The sequence below is a fragment of the Artemia franciscana genome, chromosome 8 (genome assembly GCF_032884065.1).
Source record: "Artemia franciscana chromosome 8, ASM3288406v1, whole genome shotgun sequence".
NCBI lineage: Eukaryota > Metazoa > Arthropoda > Branchiopoda > Anostraca > Artemiidae > Artemia > Artemia franciscana.
In genome coordinates, this window is record NC_088870.1 from 22,578,487 (window position 1) to 22,604,522 (window position 26,036).

At 34.2% G+C, this 26,036-nt stretch overlaps 1 protein-coding gene across 2 annotated transcripts in view; it reads right to left on the reverse strand.

Moving 5' to 3' along the window:
- Positions 1-26,036, reverse strand: part of LOC136030144 (ras and EF-hand domain-containing protein homolog) — a 99,510-nt gene that overhangs the window by 36,264 nt on the left and 37,210 nt on the right. For both annotated transcript variants that reach the window (XM_065708843.1, XM_065708844.1), the window contains one exon: positions 6,563-7,124. In XM_065708843.1, the coding sequence (XP_065564915.1) occupies positions 6,563-7,124 (562 nt within the window). The remainder of the gene's footprint in view (positions 1-6,562; positions 7,125-26,036) is intronic.

The following is a 26,036-nucleotide window of genomic DNA, read 5'->3' on the forward strand; positions in this document are numbered from 1 at the left end:
ACGGATGATTTTGATTTTGAAGTGATTAGTTTCCCATTCCCTGAAAGTAATATACACTCAAATATCACATATTCAGCGTTTTTCTCGCAGTTACTTCGTTATGCAAGGATTTGTAGTAATTATATTGATTTTAAAAATAGATGTAAAATCTTAAGCCAAAAATTGATATCAAGAGGTTTTTCTGCAAATAAATTAACTTGGAAATTTAAAAAATTTAGTTTTCATTATAACGAACTTTTAAATAAATATCAAAAGAATTATCTAGAAATACTTAAAGAAATTTTTAACTAATTTCGGAGGTTCGAGAAATGTTGTCACAGCGCCATTTATTTTGAATTGTGTTTCTAATTGAGCGCATTTTTTTAAAAATTAGCCACATGGTAAAGATGAATTCTATAATTGTTTAGTTCATTCAGGTTTTTTGCAATGTGTTAATATTTGTGATTTGGTAAAATTTATAATATTTGATTTACCTATTGTTGCTAAAGGGAGGGATATATTAACAGGATAAGCTTGTTTTGGTTTTACTTGGTTGTTTTACATTTGCTGTTTTTTTTTTCATAGGCATGTATTTTGGGGGTGATACCTGACGCGGGGATGCCATGGATATTATGTGGTAGCCACAACACTTTGCTGGGTAGAGAATTTAGAGTGGTGAAACCCTATATAGGCCAGTGTATTCTCCTGATGAGCCCTTATATTGGGTGTTGCCGCTGAATTATTTGTCTATATTATTTTTTCTATTGTTCGGTAAATGACGACTTATACTTATTGACGACATGACTGCCTGTCCATGGATTATTCTTTATGGTTGATTGTGTGTGGCTATACTGTTTGACCCATGTGATTGTATGGATGAGTAGGGTTAAGGTCTCATTCAAGTGCTGGTCTATATTAATCACTAATTTAGGAAAACAGTCTTCCTTTTCTCCTTCTGTCTCTTTTTTTTTTTTTTTTTTTTTTTTTTTTTTTTTGTGTTTTTGCTGTAGTATTGGTGATTTCTCTTTTCATGATATATATATATATATATATATATATATATATATATATAATAAATATATATATATATATATATATATATATATATGTGTGTATTTGTGTGTGTGTGTGGTAAAAAAATATTCGACTGCGGTAAATACCCTCAAGTCATTTTGACTCATAAAAACGACACTAGCGCTTCTGTTTACCAGCCCAATGAGCCCCCTTCAAAGTTTGTACGACCACGTTTTCTAAGAAAATCTTATACGCCCCAAGGGTGTAACTTGAAACCTTTACTTTAAGGACTGTAAGGGAGGGGGTTTTCATCCTCAAAGACATAATTTCTGGACCTTTCAACTACGTTGAATAAAATGGATATGTTCAAATTTTTATGGTAAGTATTTGGGGAACACTTCCCCAAACTATTAAAATGGGTACTATCCCTCTCAATTTCAAATCGATTGAGTCCTATTAGAATTTTCTGAACTCCTTCTATACAAAGTGTCCTGGTCTAAAAAAAAATATAATAACAATACGTTGTGTTAATATCTTGACTAATAATCTTGTGCTAATGTATCTTATGCTAACAATTCTTGACTTAAGGAGCACTATTGTGCTGTCTACGATTATTTTTTTCTAGAGGTATTTCATACAGAAGGGAAGGTCGTATAAGCCCTTGAGGGTAGTCATTTTACTCAAAATCAGAAGGTCTAGTGCCCATTTTAAGAGTCAAAAGTGATCGGAGGACAATTAGCTCCCCCAAGCCCTTTTCTCCCATATGTATTTGATAAAAATCCGACATAGTCATTTTGTTAAAAATAGTTCAAACATTAGATAACAGAAGCCCGGGTTAACACAGCCCTTCGATCCCTGGGGCAAGTGCTGTAAGCTATGGCCGGGGTTATATGATGTTCTTGCGGAAAGGGGATGGTTGTATAAACTTCAGAAGGAACTCAAATATTTGGAAATTGAAAGTTCTAGTAAACTTTTTGAGTGTAAAAAGTGATATGAGTGCTATTAGCTACCCCCCAGCCCTATTTTCCAAAATGTATCCCATCAAAATTTTAAGATGGCTCATTTAGTCCTATATTGTTCAAATATCAGACAACAAAAACTCCAGGGAAGACACAATCTCCTATAGCCCGGGAGAAAGTTTTGAAAGTTATGCCTCGGGGGCAGATAAGGCTCTTATGTAGGGAGTGGTTGTATTAACTTTAGAGGAGGATCATTTTATCGGAAATTGAAAAATATAGTTCCATTTTTAAGAGTCAAGAGTGATCAGAAGGCATAAACCCCTGCACCCACTTTTCTCCAAATGCACCCGATCAAAACTTCGAGATAGTTATTTAGTTTAAATTAGTCCAAAGATCAGATAAATAGGGGGTCAACACAGCCCCTGCCCCCCGAGTCTGGTGGGAAGGTTTGTAAGTTATGACTGGGGGCCCTGTCTTTTCAAAACTTAGCCATAGCTAACCGAGAGAGTTCATAAATTTTTCCTTTTTAGTCGTAATGCATGGGTAATTGAGAAGCACATAGTATTTATTTATAGTTTTGCGTGTCTTTAGAAAATGTACAGTATTTGTAAAACTTAGCTGTTTCTACCCGAAAGAGAGCGTAAATTCTTTCGTTTTTGTGGTAATATATGGCTAATTAAGGAACACTTAGTATTTATTTCTATTTTCGTGTGTTTAAAAGAAAAATGTACTATCTTTGCAAAACTAGGCCATACCCAACTGAAAGACTGCATAAATTCTTCCTTTTTAGTCGTATTTTAGACGTGTGGGTAAATAAGGAATAATGTATGGGTAATTAAGAAAGTTTTCTGTACTTTTCCAAGGACTCAAGGAGATAAGGCAAAGTGGGCATTGAAATAGGCTCTTTCAGACATAAGGCACCCCCCCTAAGACTAAACAATGACCCACCGCCCCTCTTTTCTAGTACCTGTTGAACTAGAATCCGTCACCAAATATATTTTAATGATTGTTTTTAATCTACTGGGTTAAATCTAATATTTAGATATTGGTCCAAGTTAGCAATTTGCCAACTTCACTTTTAAATCAATTGACATCCTCGAAATTTTAAATTGATCGCAACTTGGTTCTTATGGGGCCAAATTATGCTTTTCAGGATTTTTTTTTTTTGGAAATGAGGAAACTTCTCAGGCTAACAACTTTTCATGAGGCTGATGGACATTTTGAACTACCTACTTTGTACTTTTTCTTTGGCTGCTCAATTCTGTGTGTGGGGAAATTTCCAGGAGGAAATTTTCAACGGAAGATTTTCCGAGGGGAACATCTTCAGTGGTAATTTCCCATGGGGTAGGATTTTTTGTGGAGGGAATTTTCTGGGTAGGAATTTCCCAGGGGAAATTTTCCGGGGGTGGAGGAATTTTGCAGGGGGAACACCAGCTCCTAAAATGTTGATGGGGTATTAAGGGGTATAGGAACAAAAGGAAAAGTTTACCATGCGCATGCAGATTGCCACAAGGGTGTAATTCAAGAATGGATTCGGGTATTGCCCTCTCTTAGAGGCTACTAAGTTTTGAAGAAGGAATATGTTATGAATCGACGGTTGTTCCAATATACTACTACTACTACTAATAACTCACTGCACCACCAAGCCGCCTGAGGCCAACACAGCTACGCACACTCCTCCTTCAACCTATTCTATTTAAAGCCTCCGTCTTTACACCCTCCCAGGAAGTTTCCATTTCCTTTAAATCTTTATTTATGACATCCTCCCAACTCAGGCAAGGACGACCTGCTTTCCGTGTAGCCCCAGACGGTTGGCCAAAAAGGACAATCTTCGGTAGTCTGTCATCCTTCATCCGTAGAACGTGGCCTAGCCATCTCAACCTTTCTTTCATTATAGCCACAGAAAGCGGGATTGAACCACACCTTTCGTACAACCTAATGTTTGAAATACAGTCAGTCAGCCGGGTACCCAGAACAATCCGTAGGCAATTTCTCTGGAAAACATTTAGAAAATTTTCATCTGCTTTTCGTAGTGTCCATGCTTCAGAGCCATATTTGACCACTGTCATCACTGTAGCTTCCAATATTCTAATCTTGGTTTGTAGGCTTATCTTTCTATTCTTCCAAACTTTTTTTAACTGTGAAAAAACACCCTGAGCCTTAGCTATTCTACTTTTAACATCTTCACTGCTCCCACCATCTTTACTAATAATACTACCAAAGTAACTGAAGCTCCCAACCTGATCAATCTTTTCGTTACCTAAGGTCACCTGTTCATCTTCACTTATTCCTAGCCTTAGTGACTTAGTCTTATTAACATTAATTTTCAAGCCAATTTTAGCACCCTGAACTCGTTATGTTTAGGTAACTCCTGTTACTGTTTATATTGTTCCAATATAAACTGCAACAACGTTTTTCCTGTACCTTTTTCTATTAGTTTTCAGCCCTCTGCAACGCTCTATAAAGTTAGAACTTTTTGAGAATCAAACAGTTCGCGGTAACGAACTGTGGTAAGAAGCGACCCGGCTCAATAGTAACCAAAACTCTACACAATGGTCACGTCAAAAGAATCGCATTTTTACACTGAGTCTAAATATATAAGTTTAATTAAGATTAATTTTACCTACCAAAAGTTAAGAGCCTGAGAAAATTTACCTTATTTTAGAAAATAGGAAGAAACACCCTTTAAAAATCAAAGAATCTTAACCAAAATCACACCATCAGATTTAGCGTATCAGAAAATACTACTGTAGAAGTTTCCAGCTCCTATATACAGAAATATGGCATTTATATTTTTTTTCCCAAAAGACAGATTGCGGATGTGTGCATTTGTTTTTTTCTTCTTCTTTTCCCCAGGGGTAATCGTATTGACCCAGTGTATTGACCTAAAATATCGTGAAAGGGATCATTATAACGGAAATTAAAAGTTCTAGTGCCCTTTTTAAGCTACCAAAAGAAATTGGAAGACATCTAGGCCCCCTGCCACGCTAATTTTTTCCAATGTCACTGGATACAATTTTGATATAGCCATTTTGATCAGCATAGTCAAAAAACCTAATAGTTGTGTCTTTAGGGACGACTTACTCCCCTAAAGTCCCTGGGGGAGGGTCTACAAGTTACAAACTTCTACCATTGCTTACATATATTAATGATTATTGGGACGTGTACAGAGGTTTTCAGGGAGACTTTACACATTAAAGGGGGTTCGAGGGGGGGGGGGGTTATAATGTATTAACGCTCCATGGAGGAATTTGTCATGAGCGAAGAAAATTCCATGAAGTGGCCGCAGGATTTTCCAGCATTAGTAAAAAAAAATATCCCTACCCCTTTTCATCCAATCAAAACTATGAGAAAGCCATTTAGAAAAAAAAAATCTTATACAAATTTTGTTTTAATTATTCAAGTGTGTTAAGCCAAAATAAAAACATACATTAATTAATAAAAGGTCAGAAATCTTAATAATAAAAAGAAGTTTTGTAACTACAAGCAAGGAGTGATATTGAAACTTAAAACGAACAGAAATTATTCTGTTTATGAAAGGGGTTGTCCCCTCCTCAATGCATCGCTCTTTACGCTAAAGTTTTTCATTGTTTTACAAAGTAGAGTTGTGAGAAAGAGTCAAATTTATATATTTGACAAATAGGCTAGTGTTTTTTTTTGTGAAATTTAATGCTGTCTATTAAAAGGATTTATCCGTATTTTAACTCTTATTTATAGTTTGATTTTATTATTCTAGTGGGTTTTTGTTACAATCTTTTATTATTTTTTATCTTTGCACCGAGTGCAAAGGCGTACAAGGAGATGGGTTGAATATTCGACAGCTCGTTGACTACATAGTTTCTTAGGTTCATTGTGAAAACAAATCCACACCATTTATCTTAAGGATTGTTAACACTAACATTGACTGGTTACTGACAGTCAACAGCTCCTGCCCCTTCGATGGTCAAACATTTCCTCATAAAAGAAAGTACAATGAAAATTATGTGAAAAAAGAAAAACTTCCTTCCGTTTACAGGGAATTCTTGCTGTTAGGTATATGACAGCAGTAATAAAATACTGTTGGAAACTAGGTATCAGCCACGAAAATGTAAATTTTGGGATTATAATTATAAAAAAACTCTATTAATATCTAATTAATATATATAAGGATTATGATTATAAAAAAAAACTCTAGCATTTATTCTACTATTAGTCATGATTTAATTACATATTAACAGAGGCACAACTCTGAAATCAAAAATTTTATTGCTCCTCTTTGGAAAGTAGAAAATGTAGTCCTATCATTTCATGGGTAAGCATTTTGTGGCAAAATTTGATAAGTTTATTGAGCATGTATCTTATTCTTTTACAGATTAGGCCACTAAAAGAGGTCCTAGGATCTATGTGATTCAGGATTTATCTAACTATTCTGGAAGTCAAGCCACCAGTCCAAGGAGTTAGGAATTTCTTTATGAGAAATACAACTACTAAAAATGTAACTGTTCCGAAATTTGCTAATAACTAATAAAATGGAAAATTGCAAAGTTGTTATTAGACTAGGAACTGAAAAAAGTAAAAAAAAAACTTTTTCAAATAAAAGTAATAAAAGTAAAAGTAAAATGTGTCTTTACCTGTTTCATTGTAGAACTCTCTACGTGAAGTAAATTCGACATTGATATTTGATTTTTCGCCATTTCAGCCCAAAGTAATTCATATTTCGACTCAATCATTAAAATTTTGTCTTCATTTGCTTTTTTGACTCTTTCCAATTCTTTAACTAGATTAGTATTTGTACCAAGTATCTTTGACATATTTTCTTCATTTGCTTTTTCGACTTTTTTCAATTTCGTTGCCATGACTCTTTGGTCTTTTGACATTTTCCACATCTCAAACTTCAAACTTTGAGCACTTTCAGCCAATTTTGATTCTATCTCTGACATTTTGTTTTTATTTTCTGTTTCGACATCTACCAGTCCAAAGAGAATTTCGGAAGTTTCTTTCATCTCGAGCCTCAAACTTTGCACACAATTATGGTTTGCAAGCTCACCAAAGCATATTGTAATTCCACATCCAGAGTTACAACTAACAAGTCTCTTAGGATCGAAGCTACATTCCAAAAGATGATTCTCGAGTTGTTCCAGTACTAAAATGGCAGGGCATCCGTGTATTTGGTTGTTGCAAGTCAAGGTTAGTCTATGAAAAAAAATATCTGTTCATAATTTGAATGAATTTATACATGTCCAACCCCACTGGACAAGTATATAAATATATACTTGTCCAATGGTTGCAAAAATACATTAGAAAATAATACAGGACAAAGAAAGAAAGAGATAAAACCAATAGTGCGACCAAATCGGCACCACAAGCTTTACAACAAACAAATTCAATGAAACTAATCAAATCATACCCCAGAAGCCTAAATAAGATACTCAATTATTCATTTACACCCCACCCCCCGAAAAAAAGGACAAAGGAACTAAAATTCATACTTAGTAAAAAGAATTTCTTTTATTTCTCTCTTGAAAAAAGAAAAATGACTATTATTTTTTAAACTTTGATCTAGATTAGTCCAACTTCTAATCCCCCTATGAAGTAAAAAAAACGTCGACCGGGTCAAACCAGTCGATGGAATATTAATCTCTCCAGAAGATCGAATGTCATAATTGTGTATCATAAATCTCAAATTAACTAAACTTTCAAAACATGAAAGATTTGTACCATGATGCAGCCTAAAAATAAACAAAAAAGTACATAACTCTCATAGTCTAGTGGCTGGTAGTATCCTTATTCGTTCGTAGACGTTCCAGACTAAATCCAAGGGTTGTAGGCTAACCATCAAACGAACTGCATTATTTTTAAAGAGCTCGTACTGTCCGGACAATGGAAGGAAATATACCAAGCCTAACGCTACTAAAATACAAAATACATGGATGGACAAGCGAAAACTGAAGAAGGTGCAAGACATTGTAGGGGAAAATGCTTAAGTTTTCTCATTCCATCTAGATTACGAGACAAAATTTTACTCAGAGATTGTGCATAAAATTTGAATGATAGAATATCATCAATATAAACCCTCAGGTATTTCATCGATAAAGCACGCTTTAAAATTCCAATGTGTTACAATTTCATTAATCCAAGGATAATAGATGCTTAAAACTTTTGCAATCAAAAACGTACAAAAACTAATTTAAAAAAATATTTCTCCTAAAAAGAAGGTTTTTCAAAGAAAAGTAAAGGCCATTTCAGAATTCGGATAAGCGTATACACACCTGTAAAAATTCAAACTCAAAACGACCAGAAATCAGTTTTAAAACGTAAATGAAAGCTCAAACGAAAAAAAAATTAAATAAACAATCAGCAAAAATATACGACAAGTAATAATGTAACTGAATAAACAAATCACAAGGCAATTAATGCTTAAATCGAATATAAAAATCTACCTTAAAACAAAAAAAAATATATTACTATTGAAATATAAATGAAACCCAAAACGAACAGAAGTTAAAAAAAACCTTTTGCATCATTGGTGTTTTACAGAAAACGCTATAATAATAATAATCATTTATTTATCACCCATACGATACAGAAAGAAAATATGGCGGAGTAAGAATAAATTTGAAACACAAAGAGAAAAACAAATATACACAAAAGATAAACGAAATAAACGGATAAGACGGTGGTGAGGGGATAGGCGCGCAAAATCAGTACTGAAGAGTTTTCTGTGTAGATTTTCCAACTTTAAAGTTCATGAGGAACTGAAAATTTGCTAATAAGAATTCAGTTTTTTGTCCCAGGTGGAAGATATTGAAGAGATTCACAAAATTTGCCTTAATATGGTGGAAAAGAGCTGAGGCATAAAGGAGAGTATAATAACAGAAAGAAGAATAAAATTTAGCCAGCACATGTCTATCATAATTCTCTGTGTTTGCAACAATCATTGCATAGCCAATCAGGATCTTTTTACTTATATCACAAACAGTAAGCTGAAACGGCTTTTTGGAACTGCTAATCAGAAGTAAATCATCAGCATATGCAAGATAAGAAACCTCCGCCAAAGCACAAAGGTATGTACGTGAAATCTTAGCCACCGTATTAGAAATTCAAATCTTAAAAAGAGTAGGGGACAGAACACCACCCTATCTAACTCCTCTTCTTACATTTAAAATAGTGTCTGGTGTAGATTTTAATTGAAGAACAGAATTTGAATACCAAATCTAAGAAGCATTGTAACAGAAATATTGATTCCAGAATTATACAGAGAAAAAAGGAAAATACATTTGTATTTATATTACTAACATTTTCTTTTGTACTTAATATTGAAAATAAACATTAGAATTACAGTAAAATTGTGAACTGATGAGCTTTCAGATATTAATATCATTATACATTGAATATTCACTTTAATTTATTATCTCTTTCTAAAATTGTTCAACACGAATATGGTTGCACTAAAAACAAGGGTTTGGATGCTACCCCCGTCCTTAACTGTAAGAACCTAAAGACTACTGCGTCGTTTTCACTGAAAACAAATTATATTACAAATAATTCTTTTTCCAGTTCTAACAGTATTCAAAATTAAAATTGAATTGCAGTGAAATAAAATCTCGAACTGATGTATCTATCAACAAATATGTCATTATATATCAAATATTCAACTTGATTTCGTTTATACTTTACAAGACTCTTCAAGACACTTATAAAATCAAATATAGTTCGGACAACAGACTTGCAGGAAAAATAAGATATCATTGAATAGACCTCTGCATGATAAGACATTATTGCGTAAACTGCAAAAAAAATGGTAATTTCGAAAATAATTCTATTTATTTTAACAAAGAATTAAAACTATTCAAAACTTTAAAGAAGAAAACCAAAAGTTTGAAGCTTAGTGGAAATGATAATAAAAAAACATCATTACCAAATTTCTTTTCTTATACTACTGCTACTACTAAGGACTCACCTTAGCACCGAGCCGTCTGAGGCCAACAGGCCAATATTGTATATTCTTTTCTTATAAGTTAAACAATGTCTTTTTAAGACATGAAAAAAACTGATATAATTTTTTGAGTCCAGTTCAGAAGCACTAAAGTTATTATGTAATCTGAAAAAAATATTTAAAGTGACTGAGCAATAGTCTTAATATTTTAAGTCAACAATAAAAATTCGTGAAAATTTTAAACTAGTGGTTTTTCTTTGTTAGATTATATCTACTCACTACATGAATATGCTTACAGGTTTGAACGCAACCAGTTATATAATGTTGTTAGGAAGCCCCCCCCCCCTAATTTTTTTAAGTATTAAAAATGATGATTCGATGCAACAATTCAAAAACCTTAAAAAGAAAATAGAAAGTTTCACGCTTGGTACCTATCGTTGTTAGAAATTGGACTAGCTTCAATAATGAAATATTTTTTAAAAGTTGAACTTTCAGATATTAATATCTTTATACATCAAATATTCAGTTTAATTTATTAGCTCTTTCTAAAATTGTTCATTACAAATATGGTTTCACTAAAAACAAGCGTTTGTATACTGCCCCCTTCCTTAGCTGTAAGAGCCTAAGGCCTACTGCGTCATTTTTACTGAAAACGACTTATATTACAACTATTTCCTTTTCCAGTTCTTACAGAATTAAAAATGAAAACAAAATTGCAGTGAAATAAAACCATAAACTGAAGGGCTTATGAACAAATATATCATCATATATCACATATTCATTTTGGTTTTGTTTATACTTTCAAAGGCACATATAGTTTTTACATATACTTTAGACATCGGACTTAAGGTAATAATCAAATATCTTTGAATGGACCTCTACATGCAGTAAATTGCGTAAACAGTGAAAAACTGCTTAAAATATAAAGAATTATTTTTTGTAATTACCAGTTTTTTGCTGTTTATGCAATTTAATGTCTTTTTATGTAGAGGTCAATCCAAAGATATCTGAATTTTCCTGCTAGTCCGATATTTAAACTATATGGGAAAACTATATGTGTCTTAAGTAGTCTTGTAAAGTTATAAACAAAACCAAATAGAATATTTGATATATGATGATATATTTGTTGATAGATCCATCTGTTCAAGATTTTATTTCACTGAAATTCTATTTTCATTTTTAATGCTATAAGAACTGGAAAAGGAAATATTTGTAATATAATTCGTTTTCAGTAAAAAGGACGGAATAGGCTTTAGGTTCTTACAGTTAAGGAAAGAGGCAGTATTCAAACTCCTGTTTTTACTTAAACCATATTCGTACTGAACAATTTTAAAAAGAGTTAATAAAGTAAACTGAATATTTGATGTATAATGATATTAGCATCTGAAAACTCATCAGTCCACAATTTTACTAAACTATAATGTTTATTTTCAATACTAAGTACAAAAGAAAATCTTTCAAATGTAATTACCAATATTTTTTTCCTTTTTTATGTAGAATTCTGGGGTCAGTCTTTCTGTTATAATACTTCTTAGATTTCAATATTCAAATTCTGTTCTTCAATTAAAATTTACACTAGACAGTATTATAAGGGAAAGAAGAAGAGTTAGGTAGGGTGGTGTTCTGTCCTCTATCGTTTTAAGATTTGTATTTCTAGTGCGGAGGCTACGTTTTCACATACATACCTTTTTACTTTTGTGGATGTTTCTTATCTTGCATGGGATGACGATTTTCGTCTGATTAGTCGTTCCAAAAAGGGTATTCCCAATTTGTCTCTACAATCTCTGATGATTTTTTTGATATTGTCCTTTCACTTAATATACATAAATGTGAGTTTTTTCCCTATAACTGTACTTTTGCTAATCCCCTTCACTATAATAACTTCAATATCCCGCTTTATGATTATATCCGTTGGTTGTATATCCTCTTACAGCCAAGTTGATTGTGTCCTCTTGTTGATTGTATTACTAATAATATCTCAAGCTAAAGTCAGCGTACTGTTTGTGATATCAAATAGTTCGTGGTAACGAACTGTAGTAAGGAGCAACCCGGCTCAATAGTAAACGAAAATCTAAAAAACGGAACTTCGATGCTAAAAGATATATAAAAAGAATTGGATCTTTAGCCTGATTTCAAATATTTAAATTTCATCAAATTTAGTCTTTGTCATCAAAAGTTACGAGCCTGAGAAAATTTGCCTTTTTTGGAAAATAGGAGAAACACCCCCAAAAAGTCACAGAATCTTCACGAAAATCACACCATCACTTTCAGCGTATCAGAGAACCCTATAGAAAAAATTTCAAGGTCCAATCTACAAAAATGTGGAATTCCGTATTTTTTGCCAGAAGACAGATCACAGGTGCGTGTTCGTTTGTTTGTTTGTTTTTTTTTTTGTTTTTTTTCCAGGGGTCATCGTATCGACCAAGTGGTCCTAGAGTGTTGCAAGAAGGCTCATTCTAACAGAAATGAAAAGTTCTAGTGCCCTTTTTAAGTGACCAAACAAATTGGAGGGCACCTAGGCCCCCTTCCACGCTCATTTTTTTCTCAAAGTCAACTGATCAAAATTTTGAGATAGCCATTTTGTTTCGCATAGTCGAAAACCATAATAACTATGTCTTTGGGGATGACTTACGCAGTCCCTGGGGGAGGGGCTGCAAGTTACAAACTGGCCAATGTTTCCATACAGTAATGATTATTGGAAAGTGTACTGACGTTTTCAGAGGGATTTTTTGGTTTGGGTGTGGGGTTGAGAGGAGGGGACTATGTGGGAGGACCTTTGCTTGAAGGAATATTTCATGGGTGAAGTGAAATTCGATGAAAAGGGCGCAGGATTTTCTAGCATTACTATTAAAAAAAAAAACAATGAAAATATAAACATGAATAAGTTTTTTCAATTGAAAGTAAGGAGTAGCATTAAAACTTAAAATGAACAGACATTATTACACATATGAGGGGTTCTAAAAAAAAACTTTAGCATAAAGAGCGAGGTATTTAGAAGGAGATAAATACTTCGCTCTTTATGCTAAAGTATTTTTAGTAATTTCAACTATTTATTCTATGTCTTTCTGATTCAGGAGTCATTCTTAAGCAATTTGGACAAAATTTAATATTCAGTGTGAAGAGCAAGATATTAACGAGGGGACAAACCCCCTAATATATATAATCAAAAATATAAGAATATAAAAGTTTGTTACGTAAATTAATTCTTAATTTACGTAATTTTTTTTACTAATAAAAACGTTCGTTAAAAATTAAAAGTTCTAGTTGCCTTTTTAAGTAACCGAGAAATTGGAGGGCAACTAGGCCTCCTTCCCCACCCCTTATTTCTCAAAATCGTCTCATCAGAACTAAGAGAAAGCCATTTAGCCAAAAAAAAAGAATTATTATGCAAATTTCATTTTAATAATTTATGTACGAAGAGCCAAAATCAAACATGCATTAATTCAAAAACGTTCAGAAATTAAATAAAAAAACTAGTTTTTTTAACTAAAAGTAAGCAGCGACATTAAAAATTAAAACGAACACAAATTACTCTATAAATGAAATTGCTGTCCCCTCTGGAATCCCTCGCTCTTTACGCTTAAGTTTGACTCTTTGCCACAATTCTACTTTTTAAAATAATTAAAAACTTTACCGCAAAGAGTGAGGGATTGCTGAGGGGACAACCCATTTCATATAAAGAGTAATTTGTGTTCGTTTTAATTTTTAATGTCGGTCCTTACTTTTAGTTAAAAAAACTAGTTTTTTTTATTTAAGAAGTAAAAAGATCCAGATTGGCTATGCAAAGATTGTTGCAAACAGAGAGAATTATAATAGACGTGCGCTGGCTAAACTTTATTATACTTTCTGATATCATACTGTCCTTTATGCTTCAGGTCTTTTCCCCCTTTTTAAGAGAGCTAATTTAAACAGAGTCCGAAAAAATTATTCAACTTTTGTAAATCTCTTCTATATCGTCCACCTTGGACAAAAAATCTAATTTTTGTTAGCAAATTATCTGTTCCTGATGTAACTTTAAAGTTAAAAATTCTACACAGAATTCTCCAGTACAGGCTCTGCACGCCTATCTCCTCACCACCGTCTTATTTGTTTACTAGCTGTTGGGGTGGCACTTCGCGCCACCCCAACATCTAGTTGGTGGGGGCGCTTTGCGCCCCCCCAAGCCCATTGTAGTTGTGTCCCTGTGTCCCACCTGTGAATATAGATATATATATATATATATATATATATATATATATATATATATATATATATATATATATATATATATATATATATATATATATATATATATATATATATATATATATATATATATATATATATATATATGTTTTTAACTACGTAAAACTTGCAAATATACAACATTCTTTGCTGTCCCAATGTCTGTGCATATAAATAGATTGTCAGGTTTACCAACTCTTGAACATGCAACATATAATGGTCCATGGGAAAACAATCCGTATTCAGATCTTTAGCTCATGATTCTAATGATTTCCCTTGAGCTTTGTTGATGGTGATTGCTAATCAACCATTCCCTGTGTCACCGTCGTCATTTATATATCCCCCTGTGCCCCCCGGCGTCCCCTTTGTAGTTGTGTCCCTGTGTCCCGGTCGTCATTTGTGTCCCGGTGTCCCAGTCTGTGATTTTTCTTTGAGTGTCCCGGGCGTCATTTATATTCCATGTGTCCCGGTGTCCCGGTCGTCATTTATATCCCCCTGTGCCCCCCGGTGTCCCCGTTGTAATTGTGTCCCTGTGTCCCGGTCGTCATTTATATTCCCTGTGTCCCGGTCGGCATTTGTATCCCGGTGTCCCGGTCTGTATATACATTTGTTTTTTTTTGTTTTGTTTTTCTCCTTTATTTTTCATTTTTTTCCTTTTTTATTTTTTTTCTTTTTTAGTTTTTTTATTTTTTTTAGTTTTTTATATTTCTTAGTTTTTTTATTAGTTTTTAGTTTTTTTTTCTTCTTAGTTTTTTGTAGTTTTTACCTTTTTTAAGTTTTTTTAGTTTGTTTTTACTTATGTCCTGGTCGTCATTTATACTCCCTGTGTCCCGGTCGTCATTTGTGTCCCGGTGCTTTGTTGATGGTGATTGCTAATCGAACATTCTTTTTGTCCCGGTCACTTTCTCTTTGAGTGTCGTCATTTATATTCCCTATATGCCGGTGTCCCGGTCGTCATTTGTGTCCCGATGTCCCGATCTGTAATTTCGTCAGTTGAAAACATGACGTCAGTCGACACACAAACATGACGTCACCCGACAGACAGACCCACACACACAGACAACTTATTTTTATACATATATAGATTTGGTTTATCTTTTGTGTATATTTGTTTTTCTCTTTGTGTTTCAAATTTATTCTTACTCCGCCATATTTACTTTCTGTATCGCATGGGTGATAATTAAATATTATTGTTTTTATAGCGTTTTCAGTAAAACACCAATGATGCAGAAGGTTTTAGACTTACAGAGAGAGAAAGAAGAAATATCCAAACTCTTATTTGCAGTGATTTTTGTTCGTTTCAGCCTTGATTTGCACATTGTTAATTTAAGTTTCACTCGTTTTGAGCTTTATTCACTGATTTATATTATTATCTATTGTATGTTTGTTTGCATTGATTGTTTTTTTTAATTTCTGTTCACTTTGGATTTCATTTATGCTTGAATAGTAAAATATTTTTCTTTGTTTAAAGGTTGATTTGTATATTCAAATTAAGCATTAATTGCCTAATGATTAATTTATTCATTTATATTATTACTTGTTTTATATTTTTGCTGGTTGTTTATTTAATTTCTGATCGTTTTGGGTTTCATTTAATTTTTAATACTGATATCTGGTCGTTTTTAACAATTCCTTATTACAAAATTAAGTTTTTTTTCAACATCAAAAGTCCATTGAGGTATCAAATCTAGTATCAAAGTAGCAATATCAAAATCTAAACAAGGAAATGAAGCATCCATTATCCAAGGATTAATGAAATAGTATTACTTTGTGGAATTTTAAAGCCTGCTTTATTTTTTAAATACCTGGGGGTTTTTATTGATGAGATTTTTTCATTTAAGTTTTATGAACAATCTGTGAAAATTTTCTCTCGTAATCTAGGTATAATGATAAAACTTGAGCAGTCATTATGTCCTTCGCCTCCTTTATTTTTCCTTTGTCCGTCCGTATATTTTGTATTGTGGTATCGTTAGGCTTGGTACATTTGCTTCCGTTGTCCGGCTCGTACGAGCCAGACAACATTATTTATTCAAAATAATGCAGTTCGTTTGATGGTTGGCTTACAACACTCGGATTCAGTCTGGAACGTCTGCGAGCGAATAAAGATACTACTAGCCTCTAGACTAGGAGAGTTATATATTTTTTTGTTTATTTTTAAGCTATATCATGGTAAAAATCTATATATATATATATATATATATATATATATATATATATATATATATATATACATATCTTCATTTTTTCAACATATGTAGCTATTACCCCCGAAAACTAAAACTTTTGAAATAGGAAAAGAGCCTTTAATCACATTCTTTACCATGTGGAATCATAAAATAGTCTAATTATATATATAAATAAGTTGTCTGTGGATGTGTCTGTCTGTCGGGTGACGTCATGTTTGTGTGTTGACTGACGTCATGTTTTCCACTGACGAAATCACAGACCGGGACATCGGGACACAAATGACGACCGGGACACCGGCACATAGGGAATATAAATGACGACCGGGATACTCAAAGAGAAAGCGACCGGGACACAAGGAATGTTCGATTAGCAATCACCATCAACAAAGCAACGGGACACAAATGACGACCGGGACACAGGGAGTATAAAGGATGACCAGGAAATAAGTAAAAAAAACTAAAAAAACTAAAAAAGGTAAAAACTACAAAAAAACTAAAAAGAAAAAAAAACAAAAACTAATAAAAAAAACTAAAAAAGCTAAAAAACTAAAAAAACTAAAAAAGAAAAAAAAAGAAACAAAGGAAAAAAAAATGAAAAATAAAGGATAAAAACAAAAATAAAAAATAAAAATAAATACAAAAAAAAATACCATTTCAAAAACGAATGTATATACAGACCGGGACACCGGGATACAAATGATGACCGGGACACAGGGAATATAAATGACAACGGGGACACAGGGACACAACTACAACGGGGACGCCGGGGGGCACAGGGGGATATATAAATGACGACAGGGACACAGGGAATGTCGATTAGCAATAACCATCAACAAAACTCAAGGGCAATCATTAGAATCATGAGGTATAACTAAAAAAAACTAAAAAAAAGGTAAAAAACTTAAAACTAAAAAAAAAGACCAATTCAAAAACGAATGTATATACAGACCGGAACACCGGGACACAAATGACGACCGGGACACAAGGAATATAAATGACGCCCAGGACACTCAAAGAGAAATCACAGACTGGGACAACGGGACACAAATGACGACAGGGACACGGGGAAAATAAATGTCGACCGGGACACAGGGACACAACTACAACGGGGACGCCGGGGGGCAGAGGGGGATATATAAATGACGACGGCGACACAGGGAATGGTCGATTAGCAATCACCATCAACAAAGCTCAAGGGCAATCATTAGAATCATGAGGTATAGATCTGAATACGGATTGTTTTCCCATGTACCATTATATGTTGCATGTTCAAGAGTCGGTAAACCTAACAATATATTTATATGCACAGACAATGGACAGCAAAGAATGCTGTATATTTGCAAGTTTTACGTAGTTAGAAACATATATATATATATATATATATATATATATATATATATATATATATATATATATATATATATATATATATATATATATATATATATATTATATATATATTATATATATAAATATATTATATATATATATATATATATATATATATATATATATATATATATATATATATATATATATATATATATATATATATATATATATATATATATATATATATATATATATATATATATATATATATATAGATATATATATAGATATATATATATATATATATATATATATATATATATATATATATATATATATATATATATATATATATATATATATATATATATATATATGCGTGTGTGTATCTATATTCACAGGTGGGACATAGGGACACAACTACAATGGCGCGTAACTAATATGGTGCGTAACGACTTGCGCGCTCGGGGGGGGCTTGGGGGGGCACGAAGCTCCCCCACCAACTAGGTGTTGGGGTGGCGCGAAGCGCCACCCCGACAGCTAGTATATATATATATATATATATATATATATATATATATATATATATATATATATATATATATATATATATATATATATATATATATATATATGTATATATATTAGCTGTTGGGGTGGAACCACCCCAACAGCTAGTTTGTGGGGGGGCTTCGAAACCCCCCCCCAGCTCCCCCCCCCCCGTTCACGTAAGTCGTTACGTGCCATTAGTTACGAGCCATTGTAGTTTTGTCCCTGTGTCCCACCTGTGAATATAAATAGATATATCCATGTTTTTAACTACGTAAAACTTGCGAAATTGCAACATTCGTGGCTGCCCCATTGTTTGTGCATATACAAAGCCTTATATACTTATAATAACGTCAAATGCAAACGCTCTTTTTACAAACAAACAAACATGCATACATAAAACTCATTTTTATATAGATAGATAGATAGATAGATATACATATACAATACAAATTAACTACGTAAAACTTTTCGAATATACAACATTCATCGCTGTCCCATTGTCGATGCATGTAAATAGATTGTAAGGACTACCGACCCTCAAACATGCAACGTACAATTGTCCATGGGAAAAACAATCTGTGTTAAGATCTATACCGGATTTTTCTACTGATTGACCTTGAGCTTTGTTGATGGTGATGGCAAATACTAATCGAATTGGGAATCGCAATCTTTTAAATTGAAAAGGCAGATCTGTTGGAATCATGGAAATCGAAGAATAAGAACAGCCTCACCCTCAAAAGGCCCTGTCAAGATTGTTGCCTCTATTATGTTTTCCATTGTTTTTTTACGGCAAGTCGCGTGCCATTGAAAGCTTTGGTGGGTTAATATTTCATAACAGTGTTATTAGTACGCCAAATTTTAGTTATAGCACGCGCTGTGAAAACCCTGGCAGATCCAGGGAATTTAAAAATTCAGATGGATAATTAACCGCTTCATTTGGTTCCAGAATTGTGTCGACTGACTTGTAAAGGACTGCTTGGTCTCGAATCTTGGTCAAAACAATATTGTTGATTTCGTGGAAGTCTATATTTTTGGCTGCCAGAATCGCTAGTTCACTTAGCCATTTATGATTTTTATAATTGGTTAGAATATTCGGAAATACTTTTTCAACCAATTCATTTTTGGACTTCACTAAATTACAGAATTCAGCAAGTAGTTGTATACGTACTGAAATTGAGTCTACTGGGAGCTTTCCGTTTTCAATTGCCAGCAATTGATCTGAAATTGACCAGAGTCATCGTTTTGCAATCGGACACGCATATTTGTAGTTAATTTTAATGTCTTTACATGTGGAAATATTGCACGTGGGAGTTTCTGTAGAATACAAATTCAGAGGCAATTTCATTCATGCAATTTCAAGGGGAATGAACACTTCTTTCCACAAGGCTTGGACGTTGCGGCTATTCCAGACGATGCAATCGCCAACGCTATATCATCTTTTGATCGAATTGATGCCAGAATAAGTTTTATCCCAAACGTTTTACCAGTACCACCTGGTGCATCCAAAAAGAAAATTTCTCAAACGTTGTTATCGAAACAATGCATTATCGTATCATAAAAGTCTTTTTGCTCAGACGTTAACTTAGAAATATTATTTTGTACATACAACAACAGATCACTCGAGTTGTAACTTTGTTCACGATGCAATTCTACACATGTCGAAACAGCAGCGGTACGATTAGGTGAAGGCGTTCCCGAATCTTGAAGAAGTTTGTTTGCCATACATAAGCGAAAATCTTCAATAATAACTAAAGTGTAGTTATAACTTTCTGATGTCAAATCAAAAGTCATATCTAACGTCTCTAACCGTTTTCAATGGAGTATGTCTTCGAGCATTTTCGATTTAAATTTCTCCCATAACTCTGTAGGAGCTGAAGGAGAGCAAGTTGTTAGTATGATTCCAAACAATTCACGAACTTGACTTGGAGTTGACGTTTCGCACGCGTCATTGATGCAGTTATCCCAGTGTTGGTCATTCTCCAATAAATTCAGAGCTTGGCATGCACTACGGTAAGTGTCATGTATAGTACCGTTTACAGTTCTCAAATGCTCAAAGGACGTCGGACCGGGTACATTTACTAGAAGCAGGCGTAGAAAGAAACATTCATATTGATCGAGCTGAATGGTGTAGAGTCTTTCTATCGTGGTATCTTTGAAGATGGTAGGTTGGCCTTCGACTGACTTATCCTGTTTTCGACGTACAAATGATTAATTTTTACTATTCCACGTGTAATACAAAGGCACTTCAGTATACAGCAGTTTTTTTGCAAAAGAATCGTTTTGGCATAACGAAAAGAAAACAGTTAATGTTGTATCCAGTGGATTCAGGGCTCTTTGTTGCGCGCTGGATTCCAAAAAATAAACACGTTGATCATTCTGCAAATGTACCGCTAAGTGAACAACAGCTGGACTTCGTTCATGTATCGGAAATGAAAGAATTCGCCAAACAGCTTCATTATCACTTATGTATCTTCCAGCCTGATATTGTACGATTTCATCGATATCACTGATTTCGGAATGCAAGCCAAAAACTGCTATGTCACTGCCTTTGTTGACGTATTTACATATGTATTTGATTGCCTTCAAGGAGTTACAATATTCAACGTTTATGTGTGCATTAAATGTTTGTTATTATAAAGAGGAATATGGAACAACCCACTGGTTATATACTTCGATGGTGGTATCGTTACGCTTATTTATTATTGCTATCTTACCTCCATTTTCAGTAGATCTTCTTCTATATTGTGGGTAACCATCATTGCCAGTAATTAAGCTGGGTAATAAAAGTCGAGGATATTGCTTTGTGCACCTTCCTTTGGCCATGCATGGTGATTTTTCGTTCAGTGCACCGCAAGGTCCATGTATCATATTTTTTACCACAATACTATATAAGCCCTTATCGACATTTTCATCAGGTATTTCAGCGCAAATCATATCATCAATTTAATTAGAAGTAATTTTATCATGTAGCCAAATTAGTATATGTGCGTGTGGCAATCGTCGTTTTTGCCATTCCAGTATATCCAGTATATCCAGATCGCACTGACTAGAGTATATCCAGCATCGCACTGACCCAAACACTTTTAGTTTTACTATGTAGTTTATCAGTTATTTCAACTTTTGATGGAAGACCCGGGCCGTAATGTCATGTCTATGAATCGCTGATTGTCCTTGAAGTAAAAGCTGCTGTATCTTGTCCCAAGATTGATTACATGTAAATGTAATAAATAAATCTGGACGACCAAAGAGACGAACATCGCAATAGCTTCTTGAGCATATTCATGCATATTACGGGGACTGCCAGCATATGACGAAGGTAAAATCGTTAATCTTCCAACGTTAGCGGTATTACTGTCATTATTAACTGTATCTCGCAAATGAATGTTTTGTTCAGAGCGGAGCTTGGTCTGATTCAGACTGATAAATTGCAAACGTTCTGATTCAATCTTTGTATACATATCAACGATGTATTGGTGAAACAATTGACGGCATTTTAAAATATAATTATCTTCATTGTGACGAATCATTAGTCTATAGGAATAATAATTCATTGCGCTGCATTTCTTATCCGTTTTTTTATTAGTGGATGGATCTATCAATTTACTATTAAAGTGATAGCCGTCGGCTCCATCCCAAAAAACAATAAGATATTGTAAGGCATCGTAGCATCGATGAGTTTCAGCGATTCTTACCAACTGAGCGTTTCACTTATGAAGAATAATATCTTGAGGTATAAACTGATCACCCACCATAACGATTGTCACTTCGTCGATAGTTGGAGCATTGTATCTACGGACATGTTCACCAGTAGGCGTTTTGTCATCAGAAATAACAATTTTATGCGTATCAGTAGGCATCTAAACGATAGCTGTTTTGAACAGATGCACTAAATCATTATTTTCGTGGAAAAGAAGTTGCAATTCGGAAACAATAGTCCTTTCAACGTCGAGAAACATTTCGCAACGTGCATTCAATTCAGAATTGCTATCACTGATGAAGTACAGTTGTAAAAATTTATGATTCTCACCTGAGAATGGTGTAAGGGACCATGCTCTATGATAAATTTGCCCTTTTACTTTGAAAGTAGGCATAAATTGATCTTGATTTTCGATTAGGGAAACCAAATGACGTCATTTGAAAACATGAGTTATATTTTCTGATGTTTGATTAAAAACGCTTAGATTCTGACGTAGTTCCAGTAGGCAAAGTCTTCAATGGCTCTGGGGGTGCAGCCAGTTGAGGAAGATTAACTTTTCCTGAGGCGCAACACATTCCCATTGCTTAACCATTAAATTTCAAGGCCTTGCCGTTGGGACAAATTTTAGACATAGTCCCGATTTGAACACATCTACTCCAGCTATAATCATCGACTTGTCGGTACCTGAATGCCATGCGATAATTTTCACGTTGCTCTTGTGATTCTCAGCACACTTTCTTTTGGCATTATCTCTTGAAGCCGCAAGCCTGTTTTCAGGTTATTCTTGTGATTCCTCGACACGCCTTCTTTTTTTACTTTCTCTTTCAGCAGCAAGTTTGGTATCGCGCTGCTCTCGTAGTTCCTTGACACGCCTTCGTTTACATAAATTGCACATTCCTAACTTGGCACTATCTCTTGAAGCCGCAAGCCTGTTTTCACGTTGCTCTTGTGATTCCTCAACACGCCTTCTTTTTTACTTTCTCTTTCAGCAGCAAGTCTGGTTTCGAGTTACTCTGGTAGTTCCTCGACACGTCTTCGTTGACGTAAATTGCACATTCCTAATCTGGCCCTTTCTCTTTGAATTGCAAGCCTGGTTTTGCTTTTTGGTAACATTCAATCTTTTTCAATATTTTTCAATATGTCAATGTTCATTCTAATATTGACAGTTGGAAAAATCTTCACGTGCCAAGCATGCTAAAGCTCAACAATTTATAATTAACCTCAATATTTTAAGTATCTGTTTTAAGGTTTTCGAACTATTTAAATCTATTGTCAAAATATTTTGAAATATTTATGCAATTCCCAGTTTTTACATTTATAGTTTAAGTTTTCTTTTCCTTCTTTATTTTTCAGACGTAAATACATATCGCCGAACCTTAATTTTTTTTAACTAAAATCTGGTAGGCATTGATGAGCTTATCCAAGTCAAAATCCCAAACCTAATCATCGTCGATATCATTTTCAGTTTTGATACGTTTTGACTCTCGGTTTTGCGTTCTTTAGCCGCAAGCTTTTTGGCGTTAACTCTTTGAGCAGCTTCCTCGGCTGTTTCTTTTGCCATTGTAGGATTTGGTAACATTCTATCTTTTTCAATGTTTTTCAATTTGTCAATGTCCAATCTAACATTGACAGTTGGAAAAATCTTCACGTGCCAAGCATGCTAAAGCTCAACAATTTATAATAAACCTCAAGATTAAGTATCTGTTTTAAGGTTTTCGAATTACTTTAATCTATTGTCAAAATATATTTAAATATTTATGCAATTCCAAGTTTTTACATTTTTAGTTTCCGTTTTCTTTTTTTTCTTTTTCTTTTTCAGACGTCATATGCAAAACCTCAACACAAAAACACATACAACTTATTTTTATATAGATATAATCTGGCGTAACAGAAATACTGTAACATACATAACAGACATACAACTTATTTTTATGTAAATATATATCTATATATATAAAAATAAGTTGTCTGTCTGTCTGTGGATCTGTGGATCTGTGGATCAGGTAACGTCATGTTTCGGCTGACGTCATGAAATTAGTTGCCGTCATTTTTGCTTTGAAGGTGACGTCATTCAAGTTATATAAGACATATGTTCGCGTAGAAATCTATTAATGTTTAAGTTTACAATGACTGATGAAGATGCTCAAAGAGTCTATGCCAAAAAACTTGCTGCTGATAGAGAAAGTCAGAAAAGAAAGCGTGCCGAGGAACTACCAGAGCAACGCGAAAGCAGACTTGCTGCTAAAAGAGAAAGTGAAAAAAGAAGGCATGCCGAGGAATCAAAAGACCAGCAGGGAAACAGGCTTGAGGCCCGCTGAAATACCTGATAAAAATGTCGATAAGGGGTTACATGATATTATTGTAAAAAATATGATACATGGACCTTGCGGTGCACTGAACGAAAATTCACCATGCATGGCCAAAGGAAGGTGCACAAAGCAATATCCTCGACTTTTAGTACCCAAAACAATTACTGGCAATGATGGTTACCCACAATATAGAAGAAGATCTACTGAAGATGGTGGTAAAACAGCAATAATAAAGAAGCGTAACGGTACCACCATCGAAGTAGATAACCAGTGGGTTGTTCCATATTCCCCATTATTATCTAAAAACATTTAATGCACACATAAACGTTGAATACTGTAACTCCGTAAAGGCAATCAAATACATATGTAAATACGTCAACAAAGGCAGTGACATGGCAGTTTTTGGCTTGCAGTCCGAAATCAAAGATTTCGATGAAATCGTAGAATATCAGGCTGGAAGATACATAAGCAGTAATGAAGCTGTTTGGCGAATTCTTTCATTTCCGATACATGAACGTAGTCCAGCTATTGTTCACTTAGCGGTACATTTACAGAATGGTCAACGTGTTTATTTCACGGAAACCAACGTGCAACAAAGAGTCCTGAATCCACCGGATACAACATTAACAGCTTTTTTTTCGCTTTGCAAAAATGATTCTTTTGCAAAAAAAACTGCTGTATGCTGAAGTGCCTTCGTATTACACGTGGAATACTAAAAATAAAGTATTTGAACGTCGAAAACAGGGTAAGTCAGTCGACGGCCAACCTACCATCTTCAAAGATACCACGATAGGAAGACTCTACACCGTTCACCCCAATCAACATGAATTTTGCTTTCTACGCCTACTTTTGGTGAATGTACCCGGTCCGACGTCTTTTGAGTATTTGAGGACTGTAAATGGTACTATACATGACACTTACCTTAGTGCATGCCAAGCTCTGAATTTACTGGAGAATGACCAACACTGGGATAACTGCATCAATGACGCGTGCGAAACGTCAACCCCAAGTCAAATTCGTGCATTGTTTGGCATCATTTTAACAACTTGCTCTCCATCAGCTCGTACAGAGTTATGGGAAAAATATAAGTCAAAAATGTCCGAAGATATACTTCATCGAAAACAGTTAGAGACGTCAGACATGACTTTTGATTTTACATCAGAAATTTATAACTACACTTTAGTTGTTATAGAAGATTTGTGCATAAGTATGGCAAACAAACCTCTTCAGGATTTGGGAATGCCTTCACCTAACCGTATCGCTGCTGTTTCGACATGTGTAGAATTGGATCGTGAACAAAGTTACAGTACGAGTGATCTATTGTCGTATGTACAAAATAACATTTCCAAGTTAACGTCGGAACAAAAAGACATTTATGATACGATAATGCATTGTGTCGATAACAACGTTGGAGAAATTTTCTTTTTGGATGCGCCAGGAGGTACTGGTAAAACGTTTGTGATAAAACTGATTCTGGCATCAATTCGATCTAAAAATGATATAGCGTTGGCAATTGGGTCGTCCGGAATAGCCGCAACATTGCTGCCTGGTGGAAGAACTGCTCATTCTGTTTTGAAATTGCCTCTGAACTTGCATTCTACAGAAACTCCCACGTGCAATATTTCCAAATCATCTGGGATGGGTAAAGTATTGCAGCAATGCAAACTTATTATTTGGGATGAGTGCACAATGGCACACAAAAAATCGCTCGAGGCTCTGGATCAATGCTTGAAAGATTTGCGAGGGAAGTCGAAACCCTTTGGCAGCACCTTAATATTGCTTGCGGGAGATTTCAGGCAAACATTACCTATAATACCTAGATCAACTCCTGCAGACGAAATGAATACTTGCCTGAAAAATTCTAATTTA